At 55.7% G+C, this 20,808-nt stretch overlaps 2 protein-coding genes across 2 annotated transcripts; one reads left to right on the top strand and one right to left on the bottom strand.

The window, feature by feature from the left end:
• Nucleotides 1-1,296: 1,296 nt before the first annotated feature.
• Nucleotides 1,297-2,424, bottom strand: LOC146050268 (uncharacterized; the record flags this gene model as incomplete). Its single annotated transcript, XM_083167195.1, has 1 exon — nt 1,297-2,424. A coding segment is annotated over one exon (1,011 nt), but the record flags the coding sequence as incomplete, so codon positions are not given.
• A 1,213-nt stretch (nt 2,425-3,637) lies between these two features.
• Nucleotides 3,638-19,138, top strand: SLC27A3 (solute carrier family 27 member 3). Its single transcript, XM_083167481.1, has 10 exons — nt 3,638-4,247; nt 9,480-9,689; nt 9,808-9,966; nt 13,291-13,415; nt 15,312-15,506; nt 16,111-16,201; nt 16,283-16,481; nt 16,571-16,668; nt 16,748-16,878; nt 18,011-19,138. The coding sequence occupies exons 1-10, from the start codon at nt 3,740-3,742 to the stop codon at nt 18,185-18,187; spliced, it is 1,893 nt and encodes a 630-aa protein (XP_083023607.1). The 5' UTR covers nt 3,638-3,739; the 3' UTR covers nt 18,188-19,138.
• Nucleotides 19,139-20,808: the final 1,670 nt, after the last annotated feature.

Below are 20,808 nucleotides of genomic sequence, written 5' to 3'. Positions count from 1 at the left end.
GAGAGGAGGGAAGGCCAGGGTAAGGGGAGTAGGAGGAGAGGAGGCCGGGGTAAGGGTAGTAGGAGGAGAGGAGTGGAGGCCGGTTTAAGGGCAGTAGGAGGAGAGGAGTGGAGGGGAGGCCGGGGTAAGGGGAGTAGGAGGAGTGGAGGGGAGGCCGGGGTAAGGGGAGTAGGAGGAGTGGAGGGGAGGCCGGGGTAAGGGGAGTAGGAGGAGTGGAGGGGAGGCCGGGGTAAGGGGAGTAGGAGGAGTGGAGGGGAGGCCGGGGTAAGGGGGAGAGGAGGGGAGGCCGGGGTAAGGGGGAGAGGAGGAGAGGAGAGGAGGGGAGGCCGGGGTAAGGGGGAGAGGAGGAGGGGAGGCCGGGGTAAGGGGGAGAGGAGGCCGGGGTAGGAGGAGTGGATGGGAGGCCAGGGTAGGAGGAGTGGATGGGAGGCTGGGGTAAGGGGAGTAGGAGGAGTGGATGGGAGGCCCGGGGTAAGGGGAGTAGGAGGAGTGGAGGGGAGGCCCGGGGTAAGGGGAGTAGGAGGAGTGGAGGGGAGGCCCGGGGTAAGGGGAGTAGGAGGAGTGGAGGGGAGGCCCGGGGTAAGGGGAGTAGGAGGAGTGGAGGGGAGGCCCGGGGTAAGGGGAGTAGGAGGAGTGGAGGGGAGGCCTGGGGTAAGGGGAGTAGGAGGAGTGGAGGGGAGGCCCGGGGTAAGGGGAGTAGGAGGAGTGGAGGGGAGGCCCGGGGTAAGGGGAGTAGGAGGAGTGGAGGGGAGTAGGAGGAGAGGAGGGGAGGCCGGGGTAAGGGGAGTAGGAGTGGATGGGAGGCTGGGGTAAGGGGAGTAGGAGGAAAGGAGGCTGGGGTAAGGGGGGTAGGAGGAGGGGAGGCCGGGGTAAGGGGAGTAGGAGTGGATGGGAGGCTGGGGTAAGGGGAGTAGGAGTGGATGGGAGGCTGGGGTAAGGGGAGTAGGAGGAAAGGAGGCTGGGGTAAGGGGGGTAGGAGGAGGGGAGGCCGAGGTAAAGGGAGTAGGAGGAGAGGCTGGGGTAAGGGAGTAGGAGGAGAGGCTGGGGTAAGGGAGTAGGAGGAGAGGCCGGGGTAAGGGGAGTAGGAGGAGGGGAGACTAGGGGGAGGGGAGGCTGGGTGAGGGGAGTAGGAGCCGGAGGGGAGGCTGGGGTAAGGGGAGCAGGCCGGGGTAAGGGGAGCAGGAGGGGAGGCCAGGGTAAGGGGAGCAGGAGGAGAGGCCGGGGTAAGGGGAGCAGGAGGGGAGGCCAGGGTAAGGGGAGCAGGAGGAGAGGCCGGGGTAAGGGGAGCAGGAGGGGAGGCCGGGGTCAGGGGAGCAGGAGGGGAGGCCGGGGTCAGGGGAGCAGGAGGGGAGGCCGGGGTCAGGGGAGCAGGAGGAGAGGCCGGGGTAAGGGGAGCAGGAGGGGAGGCCGGGGTCAGGAAGGGAGGCCGGGGTCAGGAGGGGAGGCCAGGGTAAGGGGAGCAGGAGGAGAGGAGAGGAGGGGAGGCCAGGGTAAGGGGAGCAGGAGGAGAGGCTGGGGTAAGGGGAGCAGGAGGGGAGGCTGGGGTAAGGGGAGCAGGAGGAGAGGCCAGGGTAAGGGGAGCAGGAGGAGAGGAGGGGAGGCCAGGGTAAGGGGAGCAGGAGGGGAGGCCGGGGTAAGGGGAGCAGGAGGAGAGGGGGGGAGGCTGGGGTAAGGGGAGTAGGAGGAGTGGAGGGGAGGCCCGGGGTAAGGGGAGTAGGAGGAGTGGAGGGGAGGCCCGGGGTAAGGGGAGTAGGAGGAGTAGAGGGGAGGCGGGGGTAAGGGGAGTAGGAGGAGTAGAGGGGAGGCCGGGGTAAGGGGAGTAGGAGGAGTGGAGGGGAGGCCGGGGTAAGGGGAGTAGGAGGAGTGGAGGGGAGGCCGGGGTAAGGGGAGTAGGAGTGGAGGGGAGGCCGGGGTAAGGGGAGTAGGAGTGGAGGGGAGGCCGGGGTAAGGGGAGTAGGAGTGGATGGGAGGCCGGGGTAAGGGGAGTAGGAGTGGATGGGAGGCTGGGGTAAGGGGAGTAGGAGGAGGGGAGGCTGGGGTAAGGGGGGTAGGAGGAGGGGAGGCCGAGGTAAAGGGAGTAGGAGGGGAGGCCGGGGTAAGGGGAGTAGGAGTGGAGGGGAGGCCGGGGTAAGGGGAGTAGGAGTGGATGGGAGGCCAGGGTAAGGGGAGTAGGAGTGGATGGGAGGCTGGGGTAAGGGGAGTAGGAGGAGGGGAGGCTGGGGTAAGGGGGGTAGGAGGAGGGGAGGCCGAGGTAAAGGGAGTAGGAGGGGAGGCCAGGGTAAGGGGAGCAGGAGGAGAGGAGAGGAGGGGAGGCCAGGGTAAGGGGAGCAGGAGGAGAGGAGGGGAGGCCGGAGTAAGAGGAGCAGGAGTGGAGGCCGGGGTAAGGGGAGCAGGAGGGGAGGCTGGGGTAAGGGGAGCAGGAGGAGATTAGGGGAGGCCAGGGTAAGGGGAGTAGGAGGAGAGGAGGGAAGGCCAGGGTAAGGGGAGAAGGAGGAGAGGAGGCCGGGGTAAGGGTAGTAGGAGGGGAGAGGAGGCCGGGGTAAGGGTAGTAGGAGGAGAGGAGTGGAGGCTGGGGTAAGGGGAGGAGTGGAGTGGGGTGGAGGCCGGGGTAAGGGGAGTAGGAGGAGTGGAGGGGAGGCCGGGGTAAGGGGAGAAGGAGGAGTGGATGGGAGGCCGGGGTAAGGGGGAGAGGCCGGGGTAAGGGGAGTAGGAGGAGTGGATGGGAGGCTGGGGTAAGGGGTGTAGGAGGAGAGGAGGCTGGGGTAAGGGGAGGAGAGGAGGCTGGGGTAAGGGGAGTAGGAGGAGGGGAGACTGGGGTGAGGGGAGTAGTAGGAGCCGGAGGGGAGGCCGGGGTAAGCGGAGTAGGAGCAGGAGGGGAGGCCGGGGTAAGAGGGAAGCAGGAGGGGAGGCCGGAGTAAGGCGAGCAGGAGGAGAGGAAGGGAGGCCGGAGTAGGAGGAGGGGAGACTGGGGTGAGGGGAGTAGTAGGAGCCGGAAGGGAGGCCGGGGTAAGCGGAGTAGGAGCAGGAGGGGAGGCCGGGATAAGCGGAGCAGGAGGAGAGGAGGGGAGGCCGGGGTAAGAGGGGAGCAGGAGGGGAGGCCGGAGTAAGGCGAGCAGGAGGAGAGGAAGGGAGGCCGGGGTAAGGGGAGCAGGAGGAGAGGCCGGGGTAAGGGGAGCAGGGGGAGAGGCCGGGGTAAGGGGAGCAGGGGGAGAGGCCGGGGTAAGGGGAGCAGGGGGAGAGGCCGGGGTAAGGGGAGAGGAGGGGAGGCCGGGGTAAGGGGAGCAGGAGGAGAGGAAGGGAGGCCGGGGTAAGAGGAGGAGAGGAGGGGAGGCCGGGGTAAGGGGAGCAGGGGGAGGCCGGGGAAAGGGGAGAGGAGGGGAGGCCGGGGTAAGGGGAGCAGGGGGAGAGGCCGGGGTAAGGGGAGAGGAGGGGAGGCCGGGGTAAGGGGAGCAGGGGGAGGCCGGGGAAAGGGGAGCAGGAGGAGAGGAAGGGAGGCCGGGGTAAGGGGAGCAGGGGGAGGCCGGGGTAAGGGGAGCAGGGGGAGGCCGGGGAAAGGGGAGCAGGAGGAGAGGCCGGGGTAAGGGGAGAGGAGGGGAGGCCGGGGAAAGGGGAGCAGGAGGAGAGGCCGGGGTAAGGAGGGGGAGAGGCCGGGTGAGGAGGAGGGATGGCGGGGTGCTGGCGGCACCTCCCCCCGCACTAGCTGAGCTCCGGTTCCCGGGCAGCCACGGACACGGAGACGATGATGATGGTGATGATATGGTTGGCCGCCGGTGCCGCGTTGCTGCTGGGGGCCCTGCTGCTGCTGCCGGTGCTGTGGCCCGGGGTGGCCCTGCTGCGTTGGCCGCGGCTGCTGCTGGAGGACGTGCGGTTCGCGGTGCGGGCGGCCCGGCTGAAGCGGAACGTGCGGCGCTGGATGGGGCAGGGGGCGCTCTCCCTCCCGGGGCTCTTTCAGCTGCAGCTCCGCCGCCGCCCGGACGCTGTCTTCCTCCGGTACCGGGATCGGAGCCTGAGCTACCGGCAGCTGGATGCGCGGAGCTCCCGGGTGGCGGCAGCGCTCTATCCGGGCGGACTGGACCCCGGGGACACGGTGGCGCTGCTGCTGGGGAACGAGCCCCGCTTCCTGGAGGCCTGGTTCGGACTGGCCAAGCTGGGGGTGGTCGCTGCCTTCCTCAACGTCAACGTACGGAAGGGTGCCCTGAGGCACTGCCTGGGGGCCAGCGGGGCCCGGGGCCTCATCACCAGCCCAGGTCTGTGTCCAGTGTGTATGTGCTTTATGTATGTGTCACGTGTGTATGCGCTTCATGTGTATGTGTCACGTGTGTATGCGCTTCATGTGTATGTGTCACGTGTGTATGCGCTTCATGTGTATGTGTCACGTGTGTATGCGCTTCATGTGTATGTGTCACGTGTGTATGCGCTTCATGTGTATGTGTCACGTGTGTATGCGCTTCATGTGTATGTGTCACGTGTGTATGCGCTTCATGTGTATGTGTCACGTGTGTATGCGCTTCATGTGTATGTCACGTGTGTATGCGCTTCATGTGTATGTCGCGTGTGTATGCGCTTCGTGTGTATGCGCTTCATGTGTATGTGTCACGTGTGTATGCGCTTCATGTGTATGTGTCACGTGTGTATGCGCTGTGTGCCCCATGACCAGCCCAGTTCTGTCTCCTGTGATCCTCCATCCATACGTGCCTCATGTCTGCATGTGTGTGTCACGTGGGTGCTATTAATGTGTAAAATACTCATGCTGGCACCTGTTGCCACACTGACACTTAAATACACTGACATCTATATACACATGCTGACACCTATATGTACCCGGATCCCTATACACACACATGCTGACACCTATGCACACACACACGCTGACACCTATACATACATGGGCCCCTATACACACACATGCTGACACCTATATGTACCCGGACCCCTATATACACATACTGACACCTATATATACTCTGACACCTGTACACACACACATGCTGACACCTATATGTTCCCGAACCCTATACACACATGCTGACACCTATACATACCCGGACCCCTATACACACACATGCTGACACCTATACGTACCTGGACCCCTATATATACACACACACACGCGCTGACACCTGTACGTACCCTGACACCTGTATATACACACACGCTGACACCTGTACGTACCCTGACACCTGTATACACACACACACGCTGACACCTGTATATACACACACGCTGACACCTATACTCACCCTGACGCCTATATATACATACTGACACGTATACGTACCCTGACAACTATATATACACACATATCCTGACAGGTATACGTACCCTGACAACTATATATACACACACACATGCTGACCGGTATACGTACCCTGACACCTATATATACACATGCATGTTGACACCTATACGTACACACGCTGACACGTATACGTACCCTGACACACATATATATATATATCTATATATACGCATGCTGACACCTCTACCTACCCTGACACCTTTTATATACATACCCTGACACCTATATATACACGCTGACACCTATGCATACCTTTACCCCTATGTACACACACCCTGACACCTGTATATACACACGCTGACACCTATACGTACCCTGAAACACATATACACATGCTGACACCTATAACTACCCTGACACCTAAACACACACGCTGACACCTATACTCACCCTGACTCCTATATATACACACTGACACATATACGTACCCTGACAACTATATATACACACACATGCTGACACGTATACGTACCCTGACACCTATATATATACGTGCATGTTGACACCTATACGTACACACGCTGACACGTTGATATACGCATGCTGACACCTATACACACACGCTGACACCTGTATGTACCCTGACACCTATATGTGCACACATGCTGACACACATACCTACCCTGACACCTTATATACACATGCTGACACACCTATACGTACCCTGACACCTATATATACACACGCTGACACCCATACTCACCCTGACACCTATATGTACCCTGACACACACACACACACATATATATGTGTGTGTATGAGAGAGAGATCCAACTTGAAAGGCACTCAAATGTAGATAAACATCGGCCCAGGTGCACAGTATAATCTGGGTGATACCCAGGAAGATATAGTGCAGGTTACCAGTGGCACTCACGGGGACTTAAAAAAGTACCCGAAACGTTGCTACGATTTGCTCACCTACAAAGTCTCCCAGTGCTTTTGTATTCTTCTGCCTACATTTGCTGGCTGTATTGCATCTTCTTCAGTGTATATATATATATGTGTGTGTGTCACCTATACACACCCGCTGATGCCTATACTCGCCCTGACACCTATATATACACACGCTGACACACACATATATATATATATATCACACACAAACAAACATGCTGACACCTACCCGGACCCCTATATACACATGCGCTGGCACTTGTATACACACATGCTGACACCTGTATGTACCCATTATATATACATATTACACACACACACACACACACACACACACACACACACACACACACACACACACACACACACACACACACACACACACTGACCCCTATCTGGTCTAGTGACAGCAGAGAGACATTCCCCGGAGCACACATCTCTGGGATTGTCTGTAGCAGGAGACGAGTAATGCAGCTATAGGCACGGCGTGCCTGGGTGGAGATCTCCATGTCTGTACCTGCCTCCCCCCACCCATGTTATATGCCTGAGGAGGGAGCTGTGCCGCTATGAGCACGGAGATGGCAGACGTTTCCCCCGTGATCTGGATGGACAGTGTCTATGTTGACCGCAAAAGTTCGACATGACCTCCCCTCTTACAGCTCTACTGGTACTAGGCCTCTATATCCTCTGCACCTATAGCACTAGGCCTCTATATCCTCTGCACCTATAGCACTAGGCCTCTATATCCTCTGCCCCTATAGCACTAGGCCTCTATATCCTCTGCACCTATAGCACTAGGCCGCTATATCCTCTGCGCTTATAGTACTGGGCCTCTATATCCTCTGCACCTATAGCACTAGGCCTCTATATCCTCTGCACTTATAGTACTAGGCCTCTATATCCTCTGCGCTTATAGTACTGGGCCTCTATATCCTCTGCACCTATAGCACTAGGCCGCTATATCCTCTGCGCTTATAGTACTGGGCCTCTATATCCTCTGCACCTATAGCACTAGGCCTCTATATCCTCTGCCCCTATAGCACTAGGCCTCTATATCCTCTGCCCCTATAGCACTAGGCCTCTATATCCTCTGCACCTATAGCACTAGGCTTCTATATCCTCTGCACTTATAGCACTAGGCCTCTATATCCTCTGCACCTATAGCACTAGGCCTCTATATCCTCTGCACTTATAGCACTAGGCCTCTATATCCTCTGCACCTATAGCACTAGGCCTCTATATCCTCTGCACTTATAGTACTAGGCCTCTATATCCTCTGCACCTATAGCACTAGGCCTCTATATCCTCTGCCCCTATAGCACTAGGCCTCTATATCCTCTGTGCCTATAGCACTAGGCCTCTATATCCTCTGCACTTTTAGCACTAGGCCTCTATAGCCTCTGCACCTATAGTACTTGGCCTCTATATCCTCTGCACCTGTAGTACTAGGCCTCTATATCCTCTGCACCTGTAGTACTAGGCCTCTATATCCTCTGCACCTATAGTACTAGGCCTCTATATCCTCTGCACTTTTAGCACAAGGCCTCTATATCCTCTGCCCCTATAGTACTAGGCCTCTATAGCCTCTGCCCCTATAGCACTAGGCCTCTATAGCCTCTGCGCCTATAGCACTAGGCCTCTATATCCTCTGCGCCTATAGCACTAGGCCTCTATATCCTCTGCGCCTATAGCACTAGGCCTCTATATCCTCTGCGCCTATAGCACTAGGCCTCTATATCCTCTGCACCTATAGCACTAGGCCTCTATCCTCTGCACCTATAGCACTAGGCCTCTATATCCTCTGCACTTTTAGCACTAGGCCTCTATAGCCTCTGCACCTATAGTACTAGGCCTCTATATCCTCTGCCCCTATAGTACTAGGCCTCTATAGCCTCTGCCCCTATAGCACTAGGCCTCTATAGCCTCTGCCCCTATAGCACTAGGCCTCTATAGCCTCTGCCCCTATAGCACTAGGCCTCTATAGCCTCTGCGCCTATAGCACTAGGCCTCTATATCCTCTGCGCCTATAGCACTAGGCCTCTATATCCTCTGCGCCTATAGTACTAGGCCGCTATATCCTCTGCGCCTATAGCACTAGGCCTCTATATCCTCTGCGCCTATAGCACTAGGCCTCTATATCCTCTGCACCTATAGCACTAGACCTCTCTATCCTCTGCACCTATAGCACTAGACCTCTCTATCCTCTGCACCTATAGCACTAGGCCTCTATATCCTCTGCGCCTATAGCACTAGGCCTCTATATCCTCTGCGCCTATAGCACTAGGCCTCTATATCCTCTGCACTTATAGCACTAGGCCTCTATATCCTCTGCGCCTATAGCACTAGACCTCTCTATCCTCTGCACTTATAGTACTAGGCCTCTATATCCTCTACACCTATAGCACTAGGCCTCTATATCCTCTGCGCCTATAGCACTAGACCTCTCTATCCTCTGCACTTATAGCACTAGGCCTCTATATCCTCTGCACCTATAGCACTAGGCCTCTATATCCTCTGCGCCTATAGTACTAGGCCTCTATATCATCTGCGCCTATAGTACTAGGCCTCTATATCCTCTGCGCCTATAGCACTAGGCCTCTATATCCTCTGCACCTATAGTACTAGGCCTCTGCCCCTATAGTACTAGGCCTCTATATCCTCTGCACCTATAGCACTAGACCTCTCTATCCTCTGCGCCTATAGCACTAGGCCTCTCTATCCTCTGCACCTATAGCACTAGGCCTCTATAGCCTCTGCGCCTATAGCACTAGGCCTCTATCCTCTGCACCTATAGTACTAGGCCTCTATCCTCTGCACCTATAGTACTAGGCCTCTATATCCTCTGCGCCTATAGCACTAGGCCTCTATATCCTCTGCCCCTATAGTACTAGGCCTCTATATCCTCTGCCCCTATAGTACTAGGCCTCTATAGCCTCTGCGCCTATAGCACTAGGCCTCTATATCCTCTGCGCCTATAGCACTAGGCCTCTATATCCTCTGCGCCTATAGCACTAGGCCTCTATCCTCTGCACCTATAGTACTAGGCCTCTACATCTACAGTCGGCGTTGGCACCTTGCTCCCAATAATAATTGTGTAGTGATCTCACCCCTTGACCCTCCAGCAGCCCCCCTCCTTGTGTGTGTTAGAACATATGGGGTACAGTCCTGTGTAATGACGCTGGTACTGGAGCTTTCCCTGTGTGACCGGTGAGGTGTGTAGCGTGTATGTGTCACACGTGTCCGTGGTCTCTGGGCCTCATTCTCTCCCCTACGTCCTCCCCTGTAGAGCTGTTTGAGGCCGTGCTGGAGATTCTGCCGTATCTGCAACAGATGGGAATTGCAGTCTGGGTAATGGGACCTGGTGATTATCCTGCCGGAGTTACAGATCTCCATGATCTGATGGAAGCAGCATCGGGGAGCCCCCCACCAGCCCACCTTGGAGTTCCCCAGAACCCCATGGACACAGCCATCTGTATCTTCACATCTGGGACCACAGGTACTAATGACGCTGCACCTGTGCGGTGAGGGGATAAAGGGTACTGATAGCATTATACAGCGCCCCCTTGCTGTAATGCCGCTGACCCTGTGATTATTTTGTTGTGTCCCCTTCGCAGGGTTGCCGAAAGCTGCACGTATCAGCCACATGAAGACCTTAATGTGCTGCGGCTTCTACCAGCTGTGCGGGGCCAGTGCTGATGATGTCATCTACATGTCACTGCCGCTTTACCACAAGTCCGGAGGCTTGCTAGGGATCGGGGGCTGCATCGGCGTCGGTGAGTGCAGTATGGTGTTCCCGCTCCCTGTAACACGTGTATACACACGCTAACTTACTAATGGTCACCTGTCAGTAAGGCACTGACGTCTCACACTGATTGTTATTTCACTATCATTCATATGGCATACTGGGTTCTCAATACATTGGGGAAGAAGAGGTCCTCCGCAGGAGACAGGCACATAGACTCTTTACAGTGGTGTACTGGCTCCTCCCCTCTACTTCCTGCTCCATATCCTCAGTTTAGAACAATTGAGAGGCTGCACTTACAGAGCTCCTGAAGAGAGTTTTTCTTCATTTAAATTTGTTTGTTATTTTGGGGGGGCCTTTTTTGGACTAAACAGCTCCCTGCTTCGTGGGAAGCCAGGGGAGGGGTACTGCTGCAGGCCTTTCAAGGTACTGAACTGTCCCTGCTGCAGGACCACTGTCCTGTGTTGGTGATTGTCGTGGCGGGCATTGCACTTCACACCCCCAGCTTGCCGCTCAGTCCGAAGACGTCTGTGGTGAGTGTTACCCGGGGTTCCCTCTAGTGGGGTACCCCGCTTGATGTGCAGCATGTTGGCGGCGGCACTCTGGACCAGGGTTGCCGACTTCTCAGCTGCCCTTTCCGGGAGAGGGCAGCCAGCTACAGGAAATAGGGGGCTGGGCCAGAGCCTGGTATGTTAAAGGGGCGGGAACATGGGCGGAGCTACTCAAATTACATTTGGGGACCTAGCCACTACACTTAAAATCCTTCCTCTCTCTCTCCACACTGCTGCAGATTCATAAATAGAATTGATCCTCTCCTCCTGCACTCTCCCTACGCCCACAGCTTCAATATAGTTCCTCTCCCCTGTCCCTACTGCATCATATCATTTTTATTAAGATGGGGGAGAGTCACCATTTTAATGGATTCCTGTAGGGGGAATTCGGAGCCTGAGATACCCTTAAACAAAACATAAAAACAGCAGGGAGCGGAGCGGAGGTATAGAAGCAGTCAGCCACTTACAACCATTTACGCCGCGGCACTGCCCTCTGCTGCTCATGCCGCTCCTGAGGCTGCTCCGAGGGCGCTCCGTGTGCTGTGCTGCGCACTGCAACCATGTGACTATGTCCCACAGAACCCTGCAGCGGCTGGTATTTAGTATGACCGCAGCGATGTCATGAGACCCGGCACTCGTAACTAGCGCATGCGCACTCACAGATCTTCTCCTTCCAATCTGAAAAACCGGGAGGATCCAGGCTATTCTCGGGAGACCGGGAGGAAGATAAAAAAAAGCGGGACTCTCCCGCTCAATGCGGGAGGGTCGGCAACTATGCTCTGGACCATCAGGGCAGGTGTTAATGTGTTTGCTAGGAATATGATGCTGCGCTCTTCCCTTCCCCATGTTACCCGCTCTCTTGCCCTCTGACGCTGCCTGTGTGACACTGCTTTCACCGTCTGACGCTCCTCATGTGATATCGCTCTTCTGCTGCCCTTCCCCGTGTGGTGCCGCTCTCTCCCGCTCTGCTCTTCTCCATGTGCAAGACAATGATTGCTTGGCATTCAAATTCAGTGCTGAGATATACACACATTTTGTTTCACGTTTTGAAACCTTGTTTTTTGAACAAATAAAATATATTTGTGTGTATATTATGTGTTTATACAGCATAAATGCAAGATACTTCAAAATACATCATTGAAATATTAAAATATTCCGAAATACGGAATAATCCGTTATCCAAAATTCTCCTGGTCCCGAGCATTTTGGATACGGGATACTCTACCTGTGTGTGTGTGTGTGTGTGTGTGTGTGTATGTGTGTATATATATATATATATATATATATATATATATATATATATATATATATATATATATATATATATATATCACACACCTGGATCAGTAATTTCCACTAATTACCCCTTTACTGCACAGATGATGGGAGATGAGTTGGGAGAAGGGGGCATTGGGCTGAATGAAGGGGCCCTGATACATAACTTCCAGGGTGGTAGAGGATGTTTAATACACAGAGGAGTATGGTAGAGGATGTTTAATACACAGAGGAGTAGTGTATAGTGGAGTGGGCTTATTATTCATAATTTTCTGGTGGGAGGACAGCTTGTTTGACTGCAGATATCTCCAGTTCCCGGATATAGGTTTCTTAGATTATAATGGAATTAAAACTAGAGAATCCCACCTACTAAATGGTATTGGGGACTAGGGGATCAGAGTTCAGGAGGCAGAGCAATCTGCCAACGAGAATATAAAACTACATACCAGGTGTGTGGAGCTGGAGCAGTAACCAGCTGCTGGAAGGCTGATATCTCTGGTTCTGGGAACAGTAGAGACAAGTTACTAGTGTCCATCAAAGGGGGAGAGTCCCAGCTTATGGAATATATCCTCAGAAAAACTCTAAGTCAGACAGAACCTGAAATATCTGACTGGGAAAGCATTTAACAGGCTTGGATGGGGACCACTGCTTTGAAGTCAGATATCTCTGGTTCCCAAGGGCTGATTTTTAAAAATGTGTACCCATGGAAAGAGGGGACCCTCAGCTTTCAGCCTAGGGCCCTTAGACTCCTGGGGGGGGGTTTCTGGGTACTCAGAACCCCCCCCCCTGCGTGTGCTACTGCTACGCAATACTGATTGTCTGTCTTTTTGTGCTTTATGATGCCCAGAAAAAGGGTTTGCCGGCCTCAAAACAATCTATTGCACATTTGGATTTGTGCTACTATTCGTCAGGTTTATGGAGCGGCTGACTTAGCGGTTCCACCTCTGTGAAGCCTCATTCCACGAGAGCGGTGGGCGGCTGCTCGGGGTGTGTTAGCTCTACAATTATGCAGAGCTGCTACTTCGTCGGCTCATCACACTTTTGTAAAGTGTTAAAAATTTGACGCCCTGGCCAAAGAGGATACCCATGAAGTCCATAAGGTATACTGGGAACCCGCCTCTGTGCGGAGCTGTACTGCATCTGGTTGTCACTTATTTTGGCTTGTTGCCTATGTTGTCACTTAGGTGATATTTGCTTGTAGTGTTCTACAAGTTAACTGTTCATTTACCAGTTATAAATGTTTATGGGTGTACTGGTATAAATCTCACCGCACTCACATATACTTATATTCTTACCTAACTTACGTTCATTCTCCTTTAACTGAGGATGTGGAGGAGGAAGTAGAGGGGAGGAGCCAGTACACCCACTGTAAAGAGTTCTATGTGCCTGTCTCCTGCGGAGGACCTCTATTTCCCCAATGTATTGAGAACCCATTATTCCATATGAACTTCATGAAAAGGATTTACCGGTAGGTATTAACATCCTATTATCTCCTGATCTGCTTGTCCTACTTATCTCCGTACCCTCAGGTGCTTCCCTGGTTCTAAAGGAACGGTTCTCTGCCAGCCAGTTCTGGAGTGACTGCCGCAAATACAACGTGACCGTGTTCCAGTATATTGGGGAGCTGTGTCGATACCTTACCAACCAGCCTCAGGTACCCACCCTGTGCCCCTGCATGCTCCGCTGTGCCTCTCCACTCTAATACTCTGGCGCTGCCTATATGATGCAGCCCTCCGCTGCTCTCCTGTGATCCTCCGCTCCCTATATTACGCCGCTCCATGCCGCCCTCGCGCCTTCTGCCGCTCCTCATGTGACGCCTCTCTAGCCCACTGCTGCTCACCGTGTGATGCTGCTCTCTTCCCTTCCCCATGTTACGCCGCTCTCTTGCCCTCTGACGCTGCCTGTGTGACACTGCTTTCACCCTCTGCCGCTCCCTGTGTGACGCCACTCTCTCACCGTCTGACGCTCCTCATGTGATATCGCTCTTCTCCTGCTGCCTTTTTCCACGCGACGCCGCGCTCTCCTACTTTGCTGCTCCCAACTTGACATCGCTCTATGCTGTTCCCCGCGTGGTGCCGCTCTCTCCCGCTCTGCCCTTCTCCACATGACGCCGCTCTGACCTTCCCCGTGTGGTGCCGCTCTGCCCTTCCTCGTGTGGAGCCGCTCTTTCCCGCTCTGCCCTTCTCCGCGTGACGCCGCTCTGCCCTTCCCCGTGTGGTGCCGCTCTCTCTCCCGCTCTGCCTTTCCCTGCATGGTGCCACTCTCTCCCGCTCTGCCCTTCCCCGCGTGATGCCGCTCTGACCTTCCCCGTGTGGTGCTGCTCTCTCTCCCGCTCTGCCTTTCCCTGCATGGTGCCGCTCTCTCCCGCTCTGACCTTCCCCGTGTGGTGCTGCTCTCTCTCCCGCTCTGCCTTTCCCTGCATGGTGCCGCTCTCTCCCGCTCTGACCTTCCCCGTGTGGTGCCGCTCTGCCCTTCCCTGCGTGGTGCTGCTCTCTCCCGCTCTGCCCTTCCCCGCGTGGTGCCGCTCTCTCCCGCTCTGCCCTTCTCCTCGTGACGCCGCTCTGACCATCCCCAAGTGGTGCCGCTCTGCCCTTCCTCGCGTGGCGCCGCTCTTTCCCGCTCTGCCCTTCTCCACGTGACGCCGCTCTGACCTTCCCCGTGTGGTGCCGCTCTCTCTCGCTCTGCCCTTCTCCGCGTGACGCCGCTCTGCCTTTCCCTGCGTGGTGCCGCTCTGCCTTTCCCTGCGTGATGCCGCTCTCTCACGCTCTGCCTTTCCCTGCGTGGCACCGCTCTCTCCCGCTCTGCCCTTCCCCGCGTGGCGCTGCTCTCTACCGCTCTGCCCTTCCCCGCGTGGTGCCGCTCTCTCCCGCTCTGCCCTTCCCCGCGTGGTGCCGCTCTCTCCCACTCTGCCCTTCCCCGCGTGGTGCCGCTCTCTCCCGCTCTGCCCTTCTCCACGTGACGCCGCTCTGACCATCCCCAAGTGGTGCCGCTCTGCCCTTCCCCGCGTGGCGCCGCTCTTTCCCGCTCTGCCCTTCTCCACGTGACGCCGCTCTGACCTTCCCCGTGTGGTGCCGCGCTCTCTCGCTCTGCCCTTCTCCGCGTGACGCCGCTCTGCCTTTCCCTGCGTGGTGCCGCTCTGCCTTTCCCTGCGTGATGCCGCTCTCTCACGCTCTGCCTTTCCCTGCGTGGCGCCGCTCTCTCCCGCTCTGCCCTTCCCCGTGTGGTGCTGCTCTCTACCGCTCTGCCCTTCCCCGCGTGGCGCTGCTCTCTCCCGCTCTGCCCTTCCCACGTGGCGCTGCTCTCTCCCGCTCTGCCCTTCCCCGCGTGGCGCTGCTCTCTCCCGCTCTGCCCTTCCCCGCGTGGCGCTGCTCTCTCCCGCTCTGCCCTTCCCCGCGTGGCGCCGCTCTCTCCCGCTCTGCCCTTCCCCGCGTGGCGCCGCTCTCTCCCGCTCTGCCCTTCCCCGCGTGGCGCCGCTGTCTCCCGCTCTGCCCTTCCCCGCGTGGCGCCGCTCTCTCCCGATATGACGATGCCATCTTGCTCTGTGACGTAGTGCGATGATGAGAGGAGGCACAACGTCCGTCTGGCTGCGGGTAGTGGTCTGCGCCCTGATGTCTGGAGAGATTTCACACGTCGATTTGGGAAGATTGGGATCTTCGAGACGTACGGTATGACAGAGTTCAATGTCAGCTTCTTCAACTACACCGGGACCCCGGGAGCTGTCGGACGAGGAACCTTCATTTTCAAGGTATCAGACTGTATAAGGCAGAAGTGTGGTGACAGATCCTGTAAGAAATGATCAGTGTAACGGAGAGGTCAGTGACGGGGGCGCCGTGTAACGGAGAGGTCAGTGACGGGGGCGCCGTGTAACGGAGAGGTCAGTGACGGGGGCGCCGTGTAACGGAGAGGTCAGTGACGGGGGCGCCGTGTAACGGAGAGGTCAGTGACGGGGGCGCCGTGTAACGGAGAGGTCAGTGACGGGGGCGCCGTGTAACGGAGAGGTCAGTGACGGGGGCGCCGTGTAACGGAGAGGTCAGTGACGGGGGCGCCGTGTAACGGAGAGGTCAGTGACGGGGGCGCCGTGTAACGGAGAGGTCAGTGACGGGGGCGCCGTGTAACGGAGAGGTCAGTGACGGGGGCGCCGTGTAACGGAGCGGTCAGTGACGGGGGCGCCGTGTAACGGAGCGGTCAGTGACGGGGGCGCCGTGTAACGGAGCGGTCAGTGACGGGGGCGCCGTGTAACGGAGCGGTCAGTGACGGGGGCGCCGTGTAACGGAGAGGTCAGTGACGGGGGCGCCGTGTAATACAGAGGTTCTGGGACTCAGCATTTTGTTCTTTCTTCTATTATGAAGCGCTTCTGTCCCTTTGAGCTGATCCGGTATGACACCCAGGAGGGGGCGCCAGTGAGAGGAGCGCAGGGGAGGTGCATCCGCACTGACGCAGGTATGTCTCGCTGTGTGTAATGAGGCTGTGTGTCACCTAAGCATGACGCGTGTGATACATGGCGTGTCTGTGTCCCTGCAGGAGAGACCGGCCTGCTCGTCTCCCGGGTCACCCCCATGTCTCCGTTCCTGGGGTATGTGGGCAGCCGGGAGCTATCTGAGAAGAAGCTGCTGAGAGACGTCTTTCGGGCTGGGGACTGTTACTTTAACACGGGAGACCTGATGATGCAGGATGAGCTGGGATTTGTTTATTTCCGGGACAGGACCGGAGACACGTTCAGGTACAGACATAAGTTTACCTCACAAACCCCCCCCCCTTCCCCCAGGCACTCTCAGACCCGCCATTGTGTGCTGACCTCTCTCTCTGCAGGTGGAAGGGGGAGAACGTAGCCACCACTGAAGTCTCTGAGATCATAAGTGGACTGGAGTTTTTCCAGGAGGTCAATGTATACGGTGTGAGCGTCCCAGGTAACTATGGAACGTACGCTGCTCTGTCGCCACAGCCGCCTGCCGCATGTAGGTTTTACAGTCCTTTCTCCCACTGTAGGACACGAGGGACGAACGGGTATGGCTGCTGTCACCCTACGTCCTGGTCACAAGCTGGACCTTGATGGAGTGTTTACCCACGTGGTGGAGTTCCTGCCGTCATATGCACGCCCCCGCTTCCTGAGGCTCATGGTGGGTATGAGAGAAACTCTGTCTGCTTTATGGTGTTATTTGTCCCATGGAAGCCTTTTGTGGTGGCCATTCTGGGAGTAATGAGAGGCCCCTGCACCCCACCTACCTGAACTGGAACTGCTCTTGCCATTAAGATCCCTTCCTCTAATGGGAGGTGGCATGAGCTGTCCTCAGACTTGGGTGACCTCTCCCCATGCTTTACGCTGACTGCTCCCTGGTGGTGGTGACCTCTCCCCATGCTCTACGCTGACTGCTCCCTGGTGGTGGTGACCTCTCACCATGCTCTACGCTGACTGCTCCCCGGTGGTGGTGACCTCTCCCCATGCTCTACGCTGACTGCTCCCCGGTGGTGGTGACCTCTCCCCATGCTCTACGCTGACTGCTCCCCGGTGGTGGTGACCTCTCCCCATGCTCTTCGCTGACTGCTCCCTAGTGGTGGTGACCTCTCCCCATGCTCTACGCTGACTGCTCCCCGGTGGTGGTGACCTCTCCCCATGCTCTACGCTGACTGCTCCCCGGTGGTGGTGACCTCTCCCCATGCTCCACGCTGACTGCTCCCCGGTGGTGGTGACCTCTCCCCATGCTCCACGCTGACTGCTCCCCGGTGGTGGTGACCTCTCCCCATGCTCTACGCTGACTGCTCCCCGGTGGTGGTGGCCTCTCCCCATGCTCTACGCTGACTGCTCCCCGGTGGTGGTGACCTCTCCCCATGCTCTACGCTGACTGCTCCCCGGTGGTGGTGACCTCTCCCCATGCTCTACGCTGACTGCTCCCCGGTGGTGGTGACCTCTCCCCATGCTCTACGCTGACTGCTCCCCGGTGGTGGTGACCTCTCCCCATGCTCTACGCTGACTGCTCCCCGGTGGTGGTGACCTCTCCCCATGCTCTACGCTGACTGCTCCCCGGTGGTGGTGACCTCTCCCCATGCTCTACGCTGACTGCTCCCCGGTGGTGGTGACCTCTCCTCATGCTCTACGCTGACTGCTCCCCAGTGGTGGTGACCTCTCCCCATGCTCCACGCTGACTGCTCCCCGGTGGTGGTGACCTCTCCCCATGCTCTACGCTGACTGCTCCCCATGCATGATGGCCACTGCTGCTTTAATGTGACTAACCATCTGTCTGTAACTTGCAGGAACATATGGATTCCACTGGGACATTCAAGCAGCAGAAGCAGCGCCTGGTAGAAGAAGGCTTCTCCCCATTGGGCATTGAGGACCCTCTGTACCTCTTGGATGAGGTCTCCCGCACTTATGTGCCTCTGACAGAAGATCTGTACTCGCAGGTTATAGCTTCTGAGTTCCGAGTGTAGCAGAGAAATGCCTGGATATGACCGTAGCTCCGGATCCATCCTCATCAGCCAGCACGTGATGACAGCCGACCAGCGAGACCCCATTCCCAGGCACATATACAGCCGGCCCCTGCTGGTTGTGTCCTGTGTACTGCTCATTGCATGGGTCCAAGATTTGGTCTCTGCTTTATCTATTAGACCAGAAGTCACATTTTCTATGTTAGAAATCAAAGTATCTAGATCCTAGATCTCATTGGTCCAAATATGTTCCAGGTGGTAGCTGATCGTGGAGAGGTGTCCATGTTTCTGTATGTACCCGATACCCTGTGGGCTGACACCTCCCTGTTCTGCACAGTAACTGTTCTAGCTTTCTATGCTACCAGTCTGTCTCCTCCCTCTCAGGTCCCTAGAATGTCTCCTAGGTTGTGGGAGCCAAGTATAAAACAGTGTTTCATATGAGAAAGGTGAATCCCTCCTGGCATTGCTGGGAGTACCACTGTTCTACTAGAATGTCTGATCATCCTATAGTTTTACTACATTATTTTGAGGAAAGTGTTCTGACGCTTCCCATCCTATAGGTGGCACTGTTGTTTTTACACCATCTTCTTCCCCTAACCTTCTCCTCAGTCCGGTTCCGCCAGTAAGAGCAGCTCCTGATCTGAGGGGTGCTGCAGTCAGTTCCATCGTAGCAATCCCCATAACAAGTTTTGGGGATCAGCAGTACAAGAAGATGTTATAAGGGGACTGGCTGACCCTGTCCGCTCTTTCTCTCCTGTCGTGCTAATTCACTATGTTGCAAGGCAGTAATGGCTACAGCCCCCCCCCCCCAACCACCCTTGGCTGGAGACCAGTGGGGGCCAACCTAGTCTTATTGTATCTTTTTATATAGTAATGTCTTTTATATACATTTTCTGTACTTTTGATATGCTTTTTTGTACTGCTACAGGGTATACATTAAAGACTTCTCAAAGATCAAAAACTTGCATCTGGTGGGGGGGGGGGGGGGGGTTTGCATCGTTTGTCTTAATAAATTTGATGTTTGACCACATGGAGTAAGAAGGGGGTGCAATGCCATACACACAGCACAATACAGCTGGGATGTAGGGAAGCAGAGGAGGTGTCCGTGTACTACCATGGACAGCTCCGTACATAGGGCACACATTAGTACAATACAGGGGACACAGAACATTACAGTGACTGAGACACTACAACAGCACAGGTAACAGTAGCACAATGCTCAGAACACAATACAGCTGGGATGTAGGGAAGCAGAGGAGGTGTCCATGTACTACCAGGGGCAGCGCTGTACATAGGGCACACATTAGTACAATACAGCGGACACAGAACATTACAGTGACTGAGACACTACAAAAGCACAGGTAACAGCAGCACAATGCTCAGTACACAATACAGCTGGGATGTAGGGAAGCAGAGGACGTGTCCGTGTACTACCAGGGGCAGCGCCGTACATAGGGCACACATTAGTACAATACAGGGGACACAGAACATTACAGTGACTGAGACACTACAGCAGCACAGGTAACAGCAGCACAATGCTCAGTACACAATACAGCTGGGATGTAGGGAAGCAGAGGAGGTGTCCGTGTACTACCAGGGGCAGCGCCGTACATAGGGCACACATTAGTACAATACAGGGGACACAGAACATTACAGTGACTGAGACACTACAACAGCACAGGTAACAGCAGCACAATGCTCAGTACACAATACAGCTGGGATGTAGGGAAGCAGAGGAGGTGTCCGTGTACTACCAGGGGCAGCACCGTACATAGGGCACACATTAGTACAATACAGGGGACACAGAACATTACAGTGACTGAGACACTACAACAGCACAGGTAACAGCAGCACAATGCTCAGTACACAATACAGCTGGGATGTAGGGAAGCAGAGGAGGTGTCCGTGTACTACTAGGGGCAGCGCTGTACATAGGGCACACATTAGTACAATACAGAGGACACATAACATTACAGTGACTGACACACTACAACAGCACAGGTAACAGCAGCACAATGCTCAGTACACAATACAGCTGGGATGTAGGGAAGCAGAGGAGGTGTCCGTGTACTACTAGGGGCAGCGCTGTACATAGGGCACACATTAGTACAATACAGGGGACACAGAACATTACAGTGACTGAGACACTACAACAGCACAGGTAACAGCAGCACAATGCTCAGTACACAATACAGCTGGGATGTAGGGAAGCAGAGGAGGTGTCCGTGTACTATCAGGAGCAGCGCTGTACATAGGGCACACATTAGTACAATACAGGGGACACAGAACATTACAGTGACTGATACACTACAACAGCACAGGTAACAGCAGCACAATGCTCAGTACACAATACAGCTGGGATGTAGGGAAGCAGAGGAGGTGTCCGTGTACTACCAGGGGCAGCGCTGTACATAGGGCACACATTAGTACAATACAGGGGACACAGAACATTACAGTGACTGAGACACTACAACAGCACAGGTAACAGCAGCACAATGCTCAGTACACAATACAGCTGGGATGTAGGGAAGCAGAGGAGGTGTCCGTGTACTACCAGGGGCAGCACCGTACATAGGGCACACATTAGTACAATACAGGGGACACAGAACATTACAGTGACTGAG

The sequence above is a fragment of the Crinia signifera genome, chromosome 12, assembly GCF_055691185.1.
Source record: "Crinia signifera chromosome 12, ASM5569118v1, whole genome shotgun sequence".
NCBI classification, from domain to species: Eukaryota; Metazoa; Chordata; class Amphibia; order Anura; family Myobatrachidae; genus Crinia; species Crinia signifera.
Note: the sequence above shows the minus strand (reverse complement) of the source record. Positions and strands in the feature narration are given on the sequence as shown.